The sequence below is a fragment of the Sesamum indicum genome, linkage group LG11 (genome assembly GCF_026168435.1).
Source record: "Sesamum indicum cultivar Baizhima isolate 11 linkage group LG11, ASM2616843v1, whole genome shotgun sequence".
In the NCBI taxonomy this organism is placed as follows: Eukaryota; Viridiplantae; Streptophyta; class Magnoliopsida; order Lamiales; family Pedaliaceae; genus Sesamum; species Sesamum indicum.
Window position 1 is genome coordinate 11,148,142 of NC_142667.1, and position 21,341 is coordinate 11,169,482.

A 21,341-nucleotide genomic window follows, 5' to 3' on the forward strand; every position below is an offset into this window, starting at 1 on the left:
TTGAATTGTAAGCTAATCATTAGTATTTGGGATGTCTTCAAAAATGTGATGCAAACGAAAATCGTCGACCACCAATTCATTGAGATTGGGGATTGGGTCTTGAATGATGTATTCTGAAAGAGGCCTTGAACTCCACTCTGTATCCACACTCTTCTTCCTCTCACTCTCACTTGCTCTCTTTGATGATTTCTTGTGATGAGAATGATGTTTCTTTTTTGTAATAACAACTGCTTTGCTGTCGTCTCTTGCTCTTGCTGCTTTCCCATCACTTTGATCAGATGCCATCAAAAATGTTCTCAAAGATAGTTTAGGGATTTTATTACAAATTTATACAAAATATTCACATATATAAACTTCAAGAAACTCTAAATTACAATTTAATTTGGCAAATTAGTGTATCATTATTGGGTTTGAATATATTTTCTTCAAACATGTTAATTAATAATGTACTTTAAACATTCGAATATTGCCTAATATTTATAGGGATGATATTTTTGTTAAATATTATTCATGTAAGATAAAAAAAAGTTAATAGCACGTGTATGGAATTCTTAAGAACAGAATTTACTTTAAATAAATTGATTTGTTTTGTGCGCGATTCTAATTAAATAAGATATTTTGAGTAACACGTCCACAGAATCCGATTTCATAATTCAATGCACGCGTTGATTGATACCGCTTGTTCTTATTTTTATATTATAACCGTAAAGCATAAAATATTTCAAAAAGTATATGGAGTTAAGAGGAAACATATCCATGATATATTATTAATATTATTGCGAAATATTTTATGTGATAATAGTGAGATATTACTATATAATATGATAGTGCATCAAATGTTAAGTGAAATGAATGTTTCAACCAAATATTTTGCGTTCATAACCATAATATTTTACATTAAGATTATCAACTTAACGAATATTTGAAATTAAATCGACATAATATTATGGATAATATATAGTGTTGATATTTTAAAAAATTCGTGTGATTACACAAAATTTCAGAGACGGTGGTGTGATTATCCCAATTATAAGAAAAATTGTCCGCTTAGAGGGTGTTTGCCTAGACTTAATAGCTTTACAAAATATCTTATAAGATGTTGAAGAGTTTTTAAGATGTTAAAAATCGTTTTGACATTTTCTTTTTCAGAGCTTATAAAATTTCAAAATAAAATATTTTAAATCTTATAAAAGTTTTTAAAAAAAGTAAATTTTTCCTAAATTTTTTTATAACATCTTATAAGCTTTATATATATATATATATAGTATAGATAATAACGTATCTCTTTTTCAATTTTGTATAATTTATGACATTAATTACGTGTCCCCCCTCCCGCCCTCCTCTCTCTCTCTCTCTCTCTCTCTCTCTCTCTCTCTCTATATATATATATATATATATATGCAATTTTATAAAGGAATTCTTTATCAGTTTTATATATATATGACACTAGTTACATAAATAATAATTAATTTTTAATTATTATAGTTATGCAAAAATAGAATTTCTGTCAATATTATATTTACTAAAAAAATATATATAGATTCAAGATATTATAAATTATAAAACTAAAAATAGCTATTCCAATTAACAAAAAAATATATCAATTAATATATTAATATTAATATTCGACTAGCATGAACGCTAATATTATTTTGAGTCAAAAGTTTAGATAATAATTTATTATTTTCTTTATTTTTGTAAAATCAAGATATCTATTAAAATTTTATTTTGAATTAAACGAATTTATTTATAAAAGTGTTTTAAAAATATTTAAATACAAAATATGCAAAGAAATAGCAACGTATTTATTTCTAGTGTGTCATGTCCTTTTTGATAATGTTACCAATAAAAAAATCTCATTATGCCAAAAATCCTAATATCTTATAGGATGTGAAAACATTTTATAAGCTTTAATATATTATTCTATTCAAACAATTTAGAGGTTTTTATTTTTAAAATACGATCCATCTGTCTTATAAGGTCCTAAAACATCTTATAAGATGGAACTTATAAAATGTTTTAAAAAACCTAAGCAAACACCCGCTTAGTCTATAAAAAAATTTCAGAAAATTTTAATCCATTATAATTCATAATCCACAACAGAATTTTAATCCATTCACCACAAAAAAATGAAAAAAAATCTAAAAAGGACTAACAAATTTGATTATTTATTATATGGCCATTAAAATTAGGAACTTTGATAATTCTACAAACAAGAAAAAAATATTTATATTTTACAAAATCTCACAAGCGCTCGTTGTAATTTTTCATTTTATTATTTTATCATTAATAATCAAGTGGAGCTCGAGCCAGACTTTTATTCTCTGTCAAACCAAAAAATATGTTAAACTTGGATATTACATTTAAACAATCGAGCTTGAACAAACTTATATTGCTCGAAACCTTAAAGTCTGGAAAACATTGGAAGACAGAGATTAGGACACATCTGGGCTTCTGGTCAACCCCCTAGAACTTTGTCTGCATGTTCACACAGGAAAAGTAAATACTTAGGTACATTATTGTGTCATTGTAACATGGAGCACAGATCATTGATCCACCTACTTGAAGTAGTGATGTCATTCTAAATGTAGTAAACCTCTGTAAGAAAAATAAGGCCATTTATGATCAAGAAATGTGGTCTTACAATACATCCTCAAAACTGTTGAAGAGAATATGTTTCAGAAAGAATGTATCACCACTCGGATTCTGCATCCAGACTCACTGTATAATCCTTTGAACATAAGCGCACAAGCTTATTGTATCGGTATTTACCAGTTTAAATAGGCTGTGGAACAAGCACTGCACCCAGTGGTTGTGCTTCCGGTCTTTGTATATAAGCAAAAGTTTAAAAGCTAAGGAAACAAAAGATTTCATAGATCAGCAATAGCATCCAACATGCTGTCTGTGTCAGGGGTGATAATGGCACGTTTGCTGATTTCCCCCATGTTGCAGCAATGTTTATCGTCTGTATTGATGGCAACAACATCTTGACCAAACACACAATTCAGACCAGCAGATACCTGTGCATATGCATCATAGTTAGCACACCTCGAACACATCTTCATGATCCTACAGCTTTGCTCAAATGGTGTTCCTTTTTTTATTGCTTGGCTGAAAGGGTCTGTTACCTGTGAGCTAGTGAGAACTTCTATACTTCTACAGATAGAATGTTGAAGTTCCATCATTTCCCACACAACCAAAAAATGAGACGGTTTGTAAGTGTTGTAAATTTAGAGGACAGGTTTTGATAGTTTCAAAAGGGGGAGGGGGTATAGTACTAAACTATAAGACAGTCATTTAATTAATCCTTTTTGAAAACAGGTTCCGGATTCTGTGATCCTTTAGACATCCAGAAAACTGATAGAAAACAAAGGCAAACAATTAGTAATAAGTCGTCTCTGCTATTCTCTTTTCCTTATTGATCTTCTCCATCAAACCAGTAATATATAACTTTTCAAATGGTTTTCTCTGCAGTAAATGATACAAAGAAATAGAGAAGGAAGCTTAGCATATACATACGATTAATAACTTCTGAATACTTACATCATATAGTGTGTCACCAAGCTTCAACTTTATAGCACCGCTCCTGTATACTAACATTTTGCCCATCAAGCCGGCTGGTAAGTCTTCCAACCTACAAGGCTTTTGCGATGCTTCTGCACCCTTTCCAGGATTTGCCTTCTTATCTGCCTCCGGGACCTCTGCATTAGTTGATTGCTTTGTAGTCGGCAAAATTGATGGTAATTGAAGGAAGAAAATAGTCTCCTCCATATTCTCATCCTGCCACCAATGTCATTAACATCACAACATAATTTCTAGAATGTAGTAGTGTTTCCGATTCATCCTAAATGAAGACAAACCAATAGTCCAAGCTCTAAAGCTGAATTTTCTGCAGATTCATCATAGGTTGAGTTCTGTGGATCTTCGGCAAATTCTTCTTCATCAAGAAGTTCTACAAGTAAGAACCAAGATCAATGCACTTTAATGAGGTAACATAATAACTATTGGTGATGGTATAACATAGAATCAGCTATTTCTCCTTCATATTAGCAATATGTTTTCTAGAGTAAATGTAAAAACCTGGATTTCCAGAGTATGGCCTTCTCAAGGGGAGTGTTGTGGGATAATAGGTGTAATAATCCTGTACAAATTGTCAAAGAACCTTTAGTATATAATAGAGGACTTCATCGACATTGAACTAGAGGGTTACTATTAATTATATATTGCTTACCCACGGTTCCTTATATTCTTTCTCAATTCTTTGATCAGCACCACCTGCAAGTCGATAGATGATAAGAAAAGTGCAGTCCGAATCTCTTGGTAGTAAAACAAAGTACAAAATAAATATGCACTTGCCATCAGAAGATGAGCCTGGAATCCTGTTGATGTTCTTCTTAACACCATACGACCTGAGGGAATTGGACGATCCTCCATAACCAAACGCAACTTGAGTCGGCCCAGCTGGATTGCAAGGACAATTGTAATGAAAGATTGATGATTTGAAAAGTATAATGAGTCTGCCATATATTTCCATTCACATTTGCTTATTTTATGGCTAGCTTTTAGCATGCTGGAATTTCACTCAAAGTGCGGATCTTGAAACAGCAAAGTTGTGGGGTGCAACTTAGGCGTAATAACATATGGAGGACATTCAATAAGACCAGAAAAGACCTAAAGAGAAGCTTACCTTTCCTTTCAACCTTAGGCTTTCCTTTCAAAGATGCTTCCTGGGATGAAAAGCAAAGATGTCACTAAGAAAGAAAATCAACAGAAATTCTAAACCAGAAGAGTTTATATCTATAAATGAATTAACAAGGAGGTCCTGGAATACATTAAGGCGGCGTAGAAGCTGCTCTGCCTTAGCTTCCTCAAGGTCACTTTCAACTTTTTCTCTGAAACAGAAATATAATAGAGAACAGTAAAATCTGAGTCATAATAATAAATGATAATAATTTAACTACTCAAGCTTAAGTGGACTAAGACGAATACGCTTTGGGCAAGACAGGCTTTTGTTCTCTCTTGGGAGGAGCTTTTGGTGCAAATCTCACCTATGGCAATCCATATAAATCCATGTTGAAATCAATGATCAATGATTTCACAAAGTATTTGATCATGGAGAAAATCAGTAAAGCCTATCCAACATTAATACCTTCCTTGGTGCGTTGGTGGTCGAAGAAGCGGCCAACGAATCCGGATCCATGAGACTTACAATTTTCTGAATCAGATGAAGAAAACAAAAAATAAACTCAAACTATCATGAACAAAATCTGATACTACTCCAGCCCCATACTCATATTGCATCATGCATTAACTCCAACGATCAAAACCTGAAAATAACATGATCCCTCCACTTGCATACATTGAAATTACCATCCATTAACCTAAGGAACCAAATTCAATAGCACTAGCCCAAACACATACACACACAATATATATATATATATATATAGATTACATTGGCTTAACCTTATACTATTAATGGAACTGACCTTTTCAAATGATGATAGTCTGGATTGGAAAGAAAAGTTGTACGTATAGGATCTTAGATGATTTGCAAGAAGAGAGAAGAGAGGCTGTTTCTTGTTGGGGTGTGGCGCGAGTAGAATCAGAACGAGAGAGAGAGAGAGAAGGGAAATGGCGGCTAGCAGTTTAGGGTTTTAGAGGTTTCAAACTCAAGGTAGAGAGACGTGGGAATCCAAGTATGGAAGGTCTCTGTACGTGACAGTAGTTATCTGACACAATCTATGCACGTTTGCTGCTTATTCCTCGGATTCCTGTTGCTGTCCAGTTACAGTAACTTACATGCAGGAAAAACAGAAGAATGAAGGGAAATCCTCAATAACTTCGACATTTTATGTCATTTTCAGTCATTGTCCAATAACTTTGGGGTTGATTGTCTCTCATTAATTATTAATGATTAGTCTAATTAACCATCTTATTGATAGGTGATTAACTGAATACAATCAAAATAAATATGGGCTAGATGGCCTCAAGTCACATTATTAATACAACTCACAACAATGTTTCTGTTTGTTCAATAGTTTGAATGAAGCTGACAGTAGAGTCTTAAACAATTTGGCAACGTAGGTGGGAATCTTGGTGTTTTCTGAATCCTTGTGTAAGGAATTGTAGCGGTTCTATCAGAAAATGAGTAATCAGCTATCTCAAGACATTATCTCATCCTTCATCTAGCTAAACAGTTATCAGACAACGAACACAGAGAGTTCCTGCTGACATTTAAATGTTTGCTCAAGTAACGACCATGTGGGACAAACATTAGTTAGCAACCCTCTGTTCTCCATTCAACTTAGGGGCTGCAGAGATAACATAGTACAGGAATATCTAAAAGATCTAATTTCTTGTGGCTTGCACGGATTGAGATGTGGCTATCATTTGAGCTGTGATACTGGCATACTGAACTGCTGTGTGTTGTAATGAGTATTGGTCTGCGAGGCCATACTCTGCAAAGTTTGGTTCAATGTGTACGAAATGACCTGGTAATGATCTTTTCGACAGGGATTCTTGCCACAGGTCAAAGAACTCACCCATGATTTGATGTGATTTTTCCCATGATGAAATGGGTAGATACTCCATCTGCAAGAGAACAAACACTCTCCAGATCAACTTAAGGAAATTACCAAAGAACCCTCACTGTAGCACATGATCAATGCATCTGAATTTTGTAGAGCACAAACATCGTAAAGAAACCCAGTTTGATGATAAAAGTTCTTTCTGTATGACCAGTCTTGCTGAAATAACAAGAGCATTTATGGTCCTTCCCTCTTCAAAGCATTCAGATTATCTAGCAAACAATGACTCATTCACATGCAATTACGAGCTACGCCTAAATGCCAATTCATTCATCGAAACCAGAACTGTTAACATGGAATGATTTTAAATCATGTAACCAGTATTGTTAACGTGTAATTATTTTAGATCAAGTTGAATGTAGTTCAAGAAAATCCATCTCTGCAGAGCCAGCAGTGAAGAACAATGAGCCTGTAGACCTGAGATAATTACTACCAGTCATTTCGCATTCAAAGAAAAGAAGATTTAAATCCTAACAATAAGAAGCACTTTCTCTCCTCACTTAGACAGATAATTCTTCCAGCATGCTCATATCTTCAAGTCAATCCACCGCCTATCTACAAAAATTGTGGCGAGAAAGCCCAGTCATACAATAAGAAAAGATAAGATATGGAGGCACAAAACGGGAACACCTAGAAAATGAAATTTCTACCATGATTAATGATGGCTGGTTGAATAAGAGTCACTGTTATTTTTTACAGCTGCAGCCAATGTATGATACTCTGGGATCTCATTGCATCAGTATCCCTAACAGTTATGAGTAGTGCCATTGACTTAAGCAAAGGAATGGATTTGCCTGAAGTAAAAGATGATGTTAATGGGATTGAATCTGAAATGGTGACAACTATCTCTTGCTCCAGTTCTTATTCTAATCATTTAAACATCGTTAATATGTGGCAAGATTAACTTTAATAAAAGTAGATATTCCTCAAACTCTGTTTTTGGCTGCAACTACGCTAAACCAAATCCCACAGCTTTCTTTTACAATACACAGTAAACTTAAAGTAAGCGAGCAAAATGCTCATGGACCTTGTGAGGTTTCAGAAAAGAATTCCTTTTGCTAAATTGTTGAAAAGTTGTTAGCCTTAAGCATCATGTTTCCATTCGGTCAAGGGACTCATCAATGAAAAAAGCATGTCCGTGGGGATATCATATAAATTCCCAAATATATTGCACTTCCAGGGGCAGGATAACTCTTGAGACTTCCTTCCAACTTTTTTGATGACCTTTCATATTTATGAAATGGTTTAGCATAAAAAGAGTAGCATAGAATTCATTCTCTAAATGTAAGGGCGGGCCTCCTGATAGAAAAATGGTATGTATGCTCAAATGGGGAACGATTTCCTAACTTAAAGACAAACTTTCACACGAGCTGTAACAATTAAACTCCTCCACTTCCATGGTTCTGTTTCCTTCATCTGTGCTTTTATACTAGACACAAGTCAAGTTTCAAGCTACTTTTTTCTTGATGTCACATTAGGAAACCATTATTTAGTAATCAATTTCCTGGTGCAAACAAATACTTTGTAGATTAGACCAGAAAAATTCCATCAGAAAGGAACCAATTGCGGAACTTCTGCGCAGGAATATCTTTTTTCTGGTAATTTTCTTCACAGGAATCTCAATCTCAAAGCATAAAACAATATTATAAGCACTAGGTACATATGTGATGGATAGTGAGAGAACTTAAAACTCCTCCTGGAGCCTATCTTACCTCCATAACTATGCCCCTCAAACTTTCAGAGTGCATCGGGACCACCTTTCCTACTCGCAACTGGAAGTCACCAAGTTGATACTGGTTCCCCTGCATTGAAAAGAATCCATATTAAGCAAGCACAATATCACTTTATATTCTTTTCATTCTTACTTCTTTAGCCAAAAAAATGGTGCTTGTATCAATAACAGATTGACAATATTCAAAAAGAAATAACCAGCATATCTCAAAATCACTAACCTCAAAATTAAGAGCAACCCGCGTTTTATAGGATTGCAGTTTCTCCATTATCATCTGAATACTTGACTCTGCCTCCACCACAAGCCGCTGCCCTCTAATTACTAGGAAATATTTATTCGGCTGCTCGGCAAGTGAAATCCCCACAAAATCACGAGGGAAATCATTCGCTATCGTTTGTTCTTGCAATCACCACAAAAACATTAAACCTTGTAAAGGTTACAATTAAAACAAAAACAAACTCGTTTCCGTACAGAAATTACACATGTTCTCATAATCAACCAACAGTGATAAAATAACCAAAATGAAACCAAATACGCCTGAAAAGTGTCGTCAAAACCCTAAAAAACAACACAACCGTGTTATACCTCTAGCCATGGCTTTGTAGAAGCTGAGAGTGGATTTCCAGCGTCCTTCCTTCACACCATTGATGCTCTCCGCGCACTGAGACACTTCTGATAGGATTTGGCTGTTCACAGTTGTTCCCGGGTTCGGCTGCCAGTGTAATATCCTACATACATCAACACATCGTTATACATATAACATACTTACACTCCTCTACATGTACAACAGAACAAAGAACGCGCTGTCGTCGAAGGTGAAATCATGATGGAATTTCAGGAGGAATTCATCAAGTACCACAAGGGAAGGGAATTGGGGTTTTCAATTTTTATTTAATCTTTATTTCCCTATTTACCATTTGATGGGCATTGTGTTCGGGACTGGCAGTGAATGAACCAAACAGGTCTGTAGTGTGAGTTTGTTTTGTAGACGCTAAACTAAGTACTTTATCAATTTTTCCATTGAAAAATCAGTACTATGCCCAACACTCTCTAGTCTCTACAATTCTTTACTATTATTTTTACATTTTTATTATTTAACTAGACACGGTGACAACCAATATTTGTGCACATAATTTTTAGTAATTTTTTTATTTTAATTCATAATTTGTTCTTTTTATATTAAAACTTGTCGTTGCCTTACAACTTCATGTGTAAAAACCGTTTGATATTTTTTTTAATGCACTAATTATTAATACATATTTTACTCGACTTAAATTAAAAACAATACTTTGTTCTATTGATAACAATGATTATATATACATACAAAATAATAATAATATGTTATTTCAATTTCAATTAACAATAAGTTTAAACAAGATAGAAGTAAACTTAATTTTTTTTGTACATGTAATTGCATGAAATTAATTTTCTAAAAGAATTTGATTGAGTAGTTAATTTAATATTAGGGGGTTTCAGGGAATTTTTTATATCAAAATAATTTGGTATAGTTGTATTAAAACTGCCACTTTAAGTCTATAAAGCCTCTTTCCTTTACAATAGTATTAACCGTTTTGGCTACGTACATGTTAATAAATAATATTTTTATACTTTAAAATATATTATATACAAGAATATATAAGTAAATAAAAAAATAATTTAGGAATATTATCGACACAAAAAATTTGGTGTTGTTTGTGAATGGAAAAGATTATTTATATATGTAATTAGTATAAATAGATTATATAGATATATAGATGCGAACAAGAATTTGAGTAGAGGAGGTTGAAAATACATAAAAGATATTGTTGATAATTTAAAAAATTGGTATTACGATGTAAATAACCGCTGTTTGTGAGTAAAAATGAGATTATTTTTTATTAGTACTAACCGTCGTGGCACGCAATTTCTGCGTGTATATAATAAATAATATTTTATGTTTAAAATATATTATGAATAAGAAAAAATATATATAAATCAACACATCACATCTATAAAAGAAATAAGGAAAGAAAGCAACAAATAGAAAAAAAATGAAAATCAACTTATGAGTATATCGGCATAACAATAAAATTTGTATTGCATTGTCATAACTGTCGTTTGTAAGGAAAAAAAATCTTTTTTATATATTATTATAGATAGATAAAAATGTATGAAATAATAATAATAATAAATTCAACTTTAAAATTACATAAATTACACAAAAGTGTGAAAATAAATATAATTCGAGAATGAAGTAAATTGGGCGGATATTCCTTGTTGCATTAGGGATGTTTTGGTGACTGATTCAAAATGATGTGTTTTTCCTATTAAAAAATAAAAGAAATTCAAAATTATTTTGCAAGGTGGTCAGAGGAATATTTACGTAGTTACCTCAAAACAAATCATAATTATAAAAAGGCCCCTATATTTCACCTATCTAGTCCACAAATCTACCCCAAAATTATGTTATTTTTCATTTTAGTGCCACTCAAAATGATTCCGCTCTTACCACCCTATAAATATCCCCATGGCGTCAAAACCCATGCCACACTAGTACACAGCTGCTCAAACAAGTTTAAAATGTCCTGATTCGTAAATTTGCTAGGGTTTCTTCAACTGGATAAGAGTTGCATGTTTGGATTGGTGTTTGGAAATTCAGTGTGAGAAACAATTGAGTTCTTTGATTGATTGAGAAATGGCGTGTGTGTACACCAGTGCGGAATTCGGATGAGGAAGTGAAGGTGGTGCTTGATGAACTCCCCCTGGATGCCAGTTACATTCTCAACATTCTGAAAGTGGAGCATGCTCCGCTGGTTATCTGGCTCACCATCGCCGTATGCCTCAACTTGTTTCTTCTTCTTCTCTCTCTCTCTCTCTCTCTCTCTTGAAAAAGAAATCGTGTCAGCGTCTGATTTAAGTGGATGTATATTAATGTAAACATGCAAGCCAAGAATCTGATTTTTCTTCGTTTGTTTATTTGGTGTGAGATATCTCAAGCGAAAAACTCTTGTTATTTGCACTGAATTTTCTGTTCGCTAAGTGGTTTATGCCTGAAGTTTTTGCTATGAGATGCATGGGTTTCTTGTGTGCCCGTACAAAGTTGTCTCACCTTAGGTGGTTATGTTGGAGGAATAAAGTTTGGCTTTTTATAATGAATTTTGAACAGCTTCTCCGCCTATACATGTGTGTGCACAGGCATCCACTTTGGCAATTTGTAAAAAAATTGTGTTTAACTCACGGCAAAATGAAATCTGGAAAATAAATACTTCTGGTTCTGGCGAATGAATAATCATCAAGTCCTCCTCTTTCTGGATAATACATACAAAGAAACCCACAAACAGTCAAATAACTAGAAAACCTTTGAGAGATCTTGGGTTTAAATTTTCGGTTATCCAGTGGATTTATCTTGTGTCCATGTCTGTGAGCTAGCTTGATGTGTCATCTTCATGTGTAAAACTAGGAAAAAATGCATATATTATATTTTATATGCACATATCCTATTGTGTCTGCTATAATGGTGTATTAGTAGTGCTAGCTGAGAAAATTTGATGGTAATTATATATCAACTGTTCACTAAATAATGCTAACTTTACTGGTAATAAGTACCTTCATTTAAAGACAAAGCTTTCGGTTGCTTTAAATGACCATGGATCAAGCTCTTCTCAAAGAAGCAGCCAGTCTTTAAATGCATCTCCAATTACCTGAAGTTATCTTATATGCTGATCCAATAGAAATAATCATGCAAGATTTTGTTTTAGCTCCACGTGTAAGAGTAAAAGATTCTAGGTTGTCTCATTGAGATGGAAAGTCCGGTTTTGAATAGATTTGTTTTACCTATGCGGGTTTTATGTTTAAACACGTGGATGCATATCAATGTTTGTACAACTTCCAGAATGTGTCTGATTTGGTTATGCAAACACATATAGTAGGTCGTGAGTATGAGTCATCAGTTGGATGTGGAAATGCAAATCCCTATATGCATATTAAGTTGATTATCAACTGGACTCAAAATCTTTGTCATTTTCATATTATTGAATAAGATTGACTTCTGAGTCATTTTACTTATTCGTGCTTCTTCACACTGGAGCTCCTCTTGCGTGCTTTGAACGGAATCTCAATCCTCGGAACCTATCTCTGAGGCTTTTCTTAATAGGCTTGAATTGATCATTGGTTCATGCTGTGTACCTTTTCGTATTTGGTCTTAACATGGATTTTGCAAGTATCCAAGTTTGAATTTTGAACAGAATGAGAAAGAGAGTTATATGCATGTGCATTTGTTACCTTATTTTGTCTTACAGATTTCCAGTTGCATTTACTATGCATTTGTTACTTACGTTTATTCTTCTTAAAGGTTGCCACATTTCTGCATGAAGCCAACAAGTTTTTGGAAAGGCAAAATATTTGTGAGGTGTTAAAGACTCTGCACAAACTTGGGCTGATTTAGGTGCATATGAATTTATATTTGTTTTCCATATTTTGATGTATGCACTTGTTTGGGTGCAGAAGGAGTACTTCATACAAGGAAAAGTTGAACAATTTAAACAAATATTGGAAGAAGGATGTAGTCCGGGTATTAAGTCTTACATTCAATTGTTGATGTTTCTTTCACATGACAAAAGAAGAAATTATATGCCAGGTATAGATGAAGGGGACTGTGTAGCCCTTGTTATTCGCTCTTCAGTAATTCCAGTAATATTCAAGTATCAATGTTTTGCAGAAGTTGATGAATATTATGCAAATGAAACATACGAGAGGACTGAAATCCTAAATTCTCTGGGGGGCCTGTTACAGCTACCTTGCAAAAGTTGAGAATAAACAACGAGAAAAGGAATAATATTTTATATAGGCTGCAAAGTATTATAACAAGGCATCGAGAATTGATATGCATGAGCCTTCAACTTGGATTGGGAAAGGTATCCTTGCACACTTCACTATTTTGTGGTTTTACTTGGCAATTTTCTCTAATTCTGGAAAAGCTAAGATACGGACATACATTTCATTTTGTCATGGTATGAGTTGTTCTCAAGGTTGTGATCAGTTGTTTTAACAATAAAAAAAGGTGCTGGTAAAACAAATTTTTTGGTCTTACTTGAGCAGAAAGCAAGTGTGGTCTTAAGAAACAAAATGCATGTAGATTAGAATGACCAAGTCTCATTTTTGTGTCTGAGATTATACTTCCATTCTCCAAATATCTTGTGTGACAGGGAATGGGCTAAAGATGGAAATCTCAAAGTCATGGTATTTACCTAAGTTTCACCTTTAGGCATTTATTTTCTGGCTTTACTTGGTTATCTCTATTTTGCTATGTAATTCTTACTTGTTGAATTGAAATAAGGAATTTTGGAACTCCACCTGCCCTAAGTATGTCACTCTTTTTGCAGCTTCCTTAAGTAAGGATCCACTCCTAAATGGAATTTGTTTTTGGGAAGTACTGTATCACTTTAAGTAATGATGTATTATCACTGTCTTTGAATCACTAATTCCATGCAATAATGCAAACATACGGAAAATTCTTTTACCTTTTCTGGAAACTCTCATCTAAAATTTCTTCTCAAGTCAACATGAATTAAATATAATAGAAAGGATCAAGTGATGTATTCATGCTCAATAGTAAATATTTCCAGTTCATAAATAACTCAAATCGATATAAGTGAAGGATGGACGAGTGTTAGTGGAATAAGAACTCTTCAGAGTTAAGAGGGATCAATTTGCCATTTGTTGCAGATTGTATTACAATTTGATCACAGGGATTTTTAGAAAATGATATCTTAACACCACATCCACAAATTTGGCATTTCATATTGATGAATTACTTGTACTGTGACGAGATGTTATGGTCTTGACTCATTATCACTTAACTAGTGGAACTAAACATAATTTTCTAATTGTTCATAAATAGATGAATCTTCTCCAATCCAAATTGCAGCCTGTAGAGATTCCTCCGTCCTTTTAGTTTATCTGCTCTCTGAATTTTGAGGAAGTTGGACAAACTATAAAAGAGGTAAGCTTTTGAAGCTCAATTGCAGCAAGTAACCAGAAGAGAATCATTTCTATGCTGCTTTGAAGAGAACATAGACCAAACTCAGTTTGAAGAGGGATAATTGGTACATTTGTTATTGATGTGGCTCGCTTTTGGACCTGGCCTTTCTTTTTGCTAGTATTGTTGCACTCTCGACTCTATACACATTAAGATTTGATTGCAGAGTTGCTATACAGAAGTCCAGCATTGACACTGCAAAAGATGACCAGGACTGTGGACGAGGTCATCATCTTTTATCTTATTTTCTTAGCTATACCCAGCAACGTTTTTGGTATAATTATCTTGAGAAGTGTAGTTCTTTTGATATCCCAATTTTTTTTAGGGAGGGGGGGGGGGGGGCGCTGTGGGTTGGCAAGCGCTAACAGAACTAGTTTGCTTCCTTTCCAAAATAATATTAGTTCGTAAAATTGGCTTAGTGGAACAGCCACCAAAAAGTACCAGGGAGTCTCCTATGTTTTTTGATCAATAACGACTTGAAATTGCTGAAAACCATGTTCTAGGAAGATCACATGCATTTTGTTTTCTTTCCCTTTTTTTTTTCTTATAACGATGGTTACGCCAAGATTAGGCCAACCACGATAAGGTATGTCTGCTTTTCATTTTCATTTAACCATGTTTCTTTGATTATGCAACTTCATTCACTCATGCCAATGTGGTGCACATTTTTATTTTTGTTACTTGTGCGGCTCAAGTCAGTTATATTCGACCAATCCGATAAGCTGGCTTTTGTGGCAATTTAATCTAGCCTAGTAATCAATGAAAATCTACCTCACTGGCGATGATACACGATTATATAGCCTATCAAGTAAGTTCTAAGAGATTTTTCATGATGTGAATGGTGATGAGAGTGCCCTCTGTTGTTTCTAGGTCAAACCCATTTATCAAGGAAATCTAAGTCACTAAAGAGATTTTTTTTCATGATATGTGCATGTTTACCATCATTACTACTGATTCTTTTTTTTTTTTTTTTCATTTTCCCACTATCGTTGCTCAGTTGGAATAGTGAATTTATGGGGTTGGTCTTGATGCTTAGGTTGAAAAGTTGTTAGATTATGTACCTTGTGTGCACTTATTATGGATTATCTGTGCACACACTAAAAAATGTGCATTCTTAGGCCATTTTTACTACATGTTCGACGAAGGCACCAAATAGTAAGTCATGACTGGATCAATGATTAATTAGGAAATTACTACTTCGTAATTAGTTTATAACTTACAAATTCTTAGGGACAATTTGCATCAATTTTTCAATTTCATGTTTAGTAGATAATGACAAATTTGTTGATTATTTATTTCATTTTTCTATTATGCCCCCATATAAGATAAAAGTTCATGAGAAAAATGCAGTTTTATATCGTATCCATTGTAATTCCAATGTTTGGGGTATAATACAAGAAAAATAGAAAACCAAGTTAACAGAAAATATGGTTTTAGAAATGAAGTTACCATGTGGACACGGGAATTATGCTTATTGGACAAAGTAAGTGACGGTTCCTCAAAAGTTTGGAATGACCCTGAACCGAGGAATTACTTTCCGAATTCTCACGAACTCGTTTCTTACTTCTGTCAATCGGTCTTGAAACTTAAACAACTTCAGAAAATATGGTTTCTTGTTTCTGTCAATAGGTCTTTCAGAAAATTACATGTTTACTTTTATATGTTGGAATTATAAACAACGAAGAAGATGAACATTTGGAAGAAAACATTACTAGGGCCACAAGTCAAAATGGGTGTAATGTGCATTAATTGCACATGACAAGGTTGTTTGAAAATTTTGTGAAACGGACAATTTCCTACTTTTCTAGGTCAAACCAGTTATCAAGGAAATCTAACTCACGAAAGATTTGCTGAGATCTGTGTAATAATTTCAGTTCCTCTACAGTTTATGTTACTTACTCGAAGCGTGCATAATATGTGCAGTTTTACCATCATCACTACTAAGAATTTTGTTTCGTTTTTGCACTATAGTTGCTCAATTGAAATAGTGAATTTATGGGGTTGGTCTTGATGCTTAGGTTCACTAGAAAATATTCATTCTTAGGCCATGTTTTACACTACATGTTACGGATGAAGGCACCAAATATTAAGTCATGATTCGGATGGTGAATAATTAGGTAATGACTATTTAGTAACTAATTTACAAGTCACAAAATTCTTTGGGACAATCTGCATCAATATTTCAATTTCATGTTTATTAGGTAATTACAAATTTGTTTATTATTTATCATTTCTTTTATTATGCCCCCATATAAGATAAAAGTTCATGTCAAATGCAGTTTTATATTGTATCCGCCCTAATTCCAAGGTTTGGGGTATAATAACAGAGAAATAGAAAACCAAGTTAACACAAAATATGGTTTTGGAATGACCTTGAATCGAGGAATTACTTTCTGAATTCTCACGAACTTATTTCTTGTTTTTGTCCATCGTTCTTGCAACTTTAGAAAATATGGTTTCTTGTTTGTCTTTCAGAAAATTACATATTCAGGTCATACGTTGGAAGCCATTTTTTTTAAAACAACGAAGAAGATGAACATTTGGAAGAAAACATTACTATGATCATACCTGAGGCTCGGACAAGAGGAGAGATAAAGATGGACGGAGAATGCCAGAAGTCATAGGGCGTAATGTGCATTAATTGCACATGACAAGGTTGTTTGGAAAATTTGCAAAAAGAACAGGCAAAAAGGACAATTTCCTATGTTTCAGGGTCAAACCTAATTATCAAGTAAATATAACTCACTAAGAGATTTGTTGAGATCCGTCTAGTGATGAGAGTTCCTCAACAGTTTGTGTTACTAACTAGAAGCTTGCATAATATGTGCATGTTTACCTTCATCACTATTGAGAATTTTTGTTCATTTATGCACTATAGTTGCTCAATTGGAATAGTGGACTTATAGGATTGGTCTTGATGCTTAGGTTGAAAAGTTGTTTAATTATGTACCTTGTGTGCACTTATTATGGATCTAAAGGCATTCTACCCTTAAAATTGTGCCAGAGAAAAAAAAAAAAAAAAAAAAAAAAGGAACTAACAAATGTCCATTCTTAGGCCTTGTTTACTACATGTTATGGATGAAGGCAGTCATGATTGGAATGGTGATTAATTAGGAAATGACTATTTAGTTATTAATTTACAAATTCTTTGGGACAATTTGCACCAATATTTCAATTTCATGTTTATTAGGTAATGAATGTTGATTATTCATTTGTTTTTCTATAATGCCCCCATATAAGATAAAAGGTTCATGTCAAATGCAGTTTTATACCGTATTGATTGTAATTCCAATGTTTGGGATATAATACCAGAAAATAGAAAATCAAGTTAACAGAAAATATGATTTTAAAAATGAAGTTACCCTCTGGACACGGGAATTATGCTTATTGGACAAAGCAACAGAGAGGTTGCTTCTTCAAAAGTTTGGAATGAGCTTGAACCGAGGAATTACTTTTCGAATTCTCACGAACTCGTTTCTTGTTTCTGTCTATTGGCCTTACACCTTCAGAAAGTATGGTTTCTTGTTTCTGTCCATAGGTCTTTCAGAAAATTACATTGGAGAAAAGGAAACAGGAGGATGAACTGAAGCAGGTTTTGCAACGAGAGCAGCATTTGAAGTGTATCAAGGTAATGGGTTGAGTTTCATCTGGTCAGAATTTGTGCGTATTAGTATATTATGAGTCTTATTTGGAGTTTTCTTTGTTCTTTTTCTTCTCCATTAACTATGATTTCCATTACTGACTATTAAGAAACAGTTTTATACCGTATTGATTGTAATTCCAATGTTTGGGATATAATACCAGAAAATAGAAAATCAAGTTAACAGAAAATATGATTTTAAAAATGAAGTTACCCTCTGGACACGGGAATTATGCTTATTGGACAAAGCAACAGAGAGGTTGCTTCTTCAAAAGTTTGGAATGAGCTTGAACCGAGGAATTACTTTTCGAATTCTCACGAACTCGTTTCTTGTTTCTGTCTATTGGCCTTACACCTTCAGAAAGTATGGTTTCTTGTTTCTGTCCATAGGTCTTTCAGAAAATTACATTGGAGAAAAGGAAACAGGAGGATGAACTGAAGCAGGTTTTGCAATGAGAGCAGCATTTGAAGTGTATCAAGGTAATGGGTTGAGTTTCATCTGGTCAGAATTTGTGCGTATTAGTATATTATGAGTCTTATTTGGAGTTTTCTTTGTTCTTTTTCTTCTCCATTAACTATGATTTCCATTACTGACTATTAAGAAACACTTGCATTGCATATGAGCTATATTATGTAGATAAAATTATTATGTTATAATAATAAAGGGAATTTATAAATAAAGAAGTATTTTAGCTAAACATTTAATAGGTACATATAAATAAAAAGATATCATTCTCACAAAGTTCTTCTTATTCCACTTTAGTTATTATATATTTTCTATTATGAATAGTAACAAGCACATGTTCGTTGCACATGATTATATTACCTCACAAAGTATTATTAGATCATAATAGTACTTTCTATTCCACTTTAACTATTATTTTTGTATTATAAATTGTTTTTCCTATATGTACAAAATATGTACTTTTTAGTATAACTAAAGATCAATTCATTATAAGTAAATTTGGGCTAGAGCAGTCATATACACAACACAAACACAATGCACATACCAAAACATTTACATCTATATATACATATATGTGTGTGTAGGATACATGAGTATGATAGGTAAATAAAAAAGATGTTGAGACTGATTTTTTGTATTAAAAGGTAATGCATTCCAAAATTTAGATGTACTTAACCAGCATATACTTTACCATATGAAAATATATCAAAGTAGAAAAATATATATACTTTTTTATGTTTTAACTTGATGCTTCTTAATTGTAGTGTAGTGTTTAATGTCAAGCATTTTTTCAGAGTGGTCATACTCTCAATGGATGTTACTCTATCGTTGCTTATCACATTCTAGGGGATAAAGATTTTGCATTCTCTTTCACTTTAACTATTAAATATTTAATAGTTCTTCACATAAACTTAACATGCATTTCTGAGAAAATATTTGCAAAACGTGCAACAATGCGTGCACTTGACTAGTATTTATAAAAATGTGTGTATATTATAACAAGGTTGTTCTTTCTGGGATTTATGGTGGAGTGATATTAGCAATCACTAACTAAGGGGCTCTCTTTGATGTCTACCACGGGAACTGGAACTGCTATGCGGCAAACTGCAATGAGAAAAGAAATCCTAAGTTGGTAGCTGCACATTTTGAGAAGGTGAAGGAACTGTACACAAAGTATACATGCTAGCTACATTCTATACTTAGGAGCCAAATATTTTGAATAATCGCAATGGTGACATGGTCGCTTTTAGCTAAGAATATGAACATACAAGTCGTCATTAGTTAATTATTATTCACTGAGTTGACATTGTCAGATCTGCTCCTCATTTTCTATTTATATTATATTTGGACTTCAATCATAGAACCTTGATAAAACTCCTCAAGCAGTATATTTCATCCTGAAACATCATTGTGCTTACAGCTATGCAGCAAATGGTGCTGATATTGTATTTGCTGAGAAAGGTTAGCCAAGGATCTTCGAATACAGGTAGGTCAACTTGACTTGTAATAAATTGGCTGTGTTTAGGAGAAAAATCAACCTTGTTGTTAAGTTTCTAGAAGCTACGAGTGGAAGTTTTAATGTCCAGATCCCAGACGTGTTTATTAAGCTGGCTCATGTTCACTTTGCTCAACCCAATTTTGCATTAGCTGTGAAAATGGTTGGTTTTGAGTTTTCTTTAGACACTCTTTTATGAGATTACTTAACCTAACTAGGTACACCTTGTATTTATTCTCAATTTTTGCAGTATCAAAACTGTTTGCGGAGGTTCTACTACTACACTGAAACTTCTACTTAGCACGTGCACATTATGAAGCCCAACAGTGGCAAGACTGTCCACTTAGCTCCTTCAAATTACACATTAAGATTTGATGATACAGAAGTTTGACACTTGAAAAGACCCATCAGGACTGTGGATGAGGTTATCATCTTATCTTATTTTTTAAGTTATACCCAGCAACTTTTTTTTGGTATAATTATCTTGATAAGTGTTATTCTTTTGAAATCTCAATGGTAAACAGCACACATGATTTATATTATCTCAAAAGATTATTATATCATAATAATACTTTTTATTGCACTTTCACTGCATTATATTTTTATATTATAAATTGTATTTTCTCTACGTGCAAAATATGTACATTTTTGTATAACTAAAGATTAATTCATTATGAATATATTTGGGCTACACCAGTAGACACACACCAACACATGTTTATACCAACAAATTTCATGTGTATATATATATGTGCGTGTGTTTGAGTGTTAGGATTCACGAGTACGATGGACAAACAAAAAAGATGCTGCGACTGATTTTTCATATTGAAAGTTAATGCATACGAAATTTTAAGATGCAATTTACCAGCATATACTTTTATCATATGAAAATATATCGAACTAGAATAATGTATTGTTCTTTTATGTTTTAACTTAATTGTAGTGTAGTGTTTGATGTCGAGCTAAGGTCATATTCGTAATAGATGTTACTATATCGTTGATGATCAAATTACGGAGGTGAAAGATTTTACTTTCTCTTTCACTTTTAACTATTTTGAACTTTTTCTTTTTCTTATTGATTAGCCTAATATTAAAATAGAGCACAAGAAGAAAATACAATATCATAGAGCAATAGAAGACAGACGGTGCCAAGGCTTGGTCCGTTTGGATCACAGGATGACCTACTAGTAAAGTGTATGGGTGTTGCACGTCGATAACTAAAATCTTTAATATTTTTTTGGAAATATATTAAATTCTAAAAAGATGGTCAGAAAATTGTAAACATGCTACAAAATCTGAATTGCTCGAAAAAATATAATTATCAATAATTATGTGTTAATTATATGTCTTATGATAATTACAATTATAAGTTTTTCTTTTTTTTTTTTTAATGAAATGTCCT

The 21,341-nt window shown here is 33.2% G+C and overlaps 2 protein-coding genes and 1 long non-coding RNA gene across 13 annotated transcripts; 1 reads left to right on the forward strand and 2 right to left on the reverse strand.

The window, feature by feature from the left end:
• Positions 1 to 2,599: 2,599 nt before the first annotated feature.
• On the reverse strand, positions 2,600 to 5,981 carry LOC105173827 (RNA polymerase III RPC4). Its single transcript, XM_088875809.1, has 10 exons — positions 5,490 to 5,981; positions 5,150 to 5,215; positions 4,990 to 5,048; positions 4,832 to 4,892; positions 4,688 to 4,727; positions 4,232 to 4,461; positions 4,081 to 4,141; positions 3,861 to 3,952; positions 3,544 to 3,780; positions 2,600 to 3,020 (listed from the first exon to the last, which is right to left on the reverse strand). Exons 2-10 carry the CDS (start codon positions 5,198 to 5,200, stop codon positions 2,871 to 2,873), a joined length of 981 nt encoding a protein of 326 aa, XP_088731935.1. The 5' UTR covers positions 5,201 to 5,215; positions 5,490 to 5,981; the 3' UTR covers positions 2,600 to 2,870.
• A 154-nt stretch (positions 5,982 to 6,135) lies between these two features.
• LOC105173669 (mediator of RNA polymerase II transcription subunit 20a) lies at positions 6,136 to 9,376 on the reverse strand. 2 transcript variants are annotated; one of them, XM_088875810.1, is made up of 5 exons: positions 9,237 to 9,376; positions 8,908 to 9,050; positions 8,543 to 8,709; positions 8,303 to 8,392; positions 6,136 to 6,594 (listed from the first exon to the last, which is right to left on the reverse strand). In XM_088875810.1, the coding sequence occupies exons 1-5, from the start codon at positions 9,248 to 9,250 to the stop codon at positions 6,352 to 6,354; spliced, it is 657 nt and encodes a 218-aa protein (XP_088731936.1). In that variant the 5' UTR covers positions 9,251 to 9,376; the 3' UTR covers positions 6,136 to 6,351. The 2 variants fall into 2 exon arrangements, with proteins under 2 accessions (XP_088731936.1, XP_011093814.1); XM_011095512.3 differs by having other exon boundaries at positions 8,543 to 8,721.
• A 1,450-nt stretch (positions 9,377 to 10,826) lies between these two features.
• LOC105173670 (uncharacterized) lies at positions 10,827 to 20,528 on the forward strand. 10 transcript variants are annotated; one of them, XR_016062876.1, is made up of 8 exons: positions 10,827 to 11,135; positions 12,653 to 12,709; positions 12,805 to 12,937; positions 13,019 to 17,966; positions 18,369 to 18,458; positions 19,448 to 19,597; positions 19,865 to 19,930; positions 20,190 to 20,528. It is a non-coding gene; the product is annotated as an uncharacterized LOC105173670 (long non-coding RNA). The 10 variants fall into 10 exon arrangements; XR_016062881.1 differs by having other exon boundaries at positions 12,805 to 12,871; XR_016062880.1 differs by lacking the exon at positions 12,653 to 12,709 and having other exon boundaries at positions 10,829 to 11,135; positions 13,019 to 14,563; positions 17,877 to 17,966.
• The last annotated feature ends 813 nt before the right edge of the window (positions 20,529 to 21,341 follow it).

What these genes read in the sequence shown, in the direction of transcription:
- LOC105173669 (XM_011095512.3), bottom strand. An exon ending in GGGTTGCTCTTAATTTTGAG is followed by an intron (nt 8,393 to 8,542) that starts GTTAGTGATTTT and finishes TTTTCAATGCAG; the next exon opens with GGGAACCAGTATCAACTTGG. An exon ending in TGAGGGGCATAGTTATGGAG is followed by an intron (nt 6,595 to 8,302) that starts GTAAGATAGGCT and finishes GTTCTCTTGCAG; the next exon opens with ATGGAGTATCTACCCATTTC.
- LOC105173827 (XM_088875809.1), bottom strand. Translation starts at nt 5,200, where the DNA reads ATGGATCCGGATTCGTTGGCCGCTTCTTCGACCACCAACGCACCAAGG. An exon ending in CCACCAACGCACCAAGGAAG is followed by an intron (nt 5,049 to 5,149) that starts GTATTAATGTTG and finishes GGATTGCCATAG; the next exon opens with GTGAGATTTGCACCAAAAGC. An exon ending in TTGGTGACACACTATATGAT is followed by an intron (nt 3,021 to 3,543) that starts GTAAGTATTCAG and finishes GCATATGCACAG; the next exon opens with GTATCTGCTGGTCTGAATTG.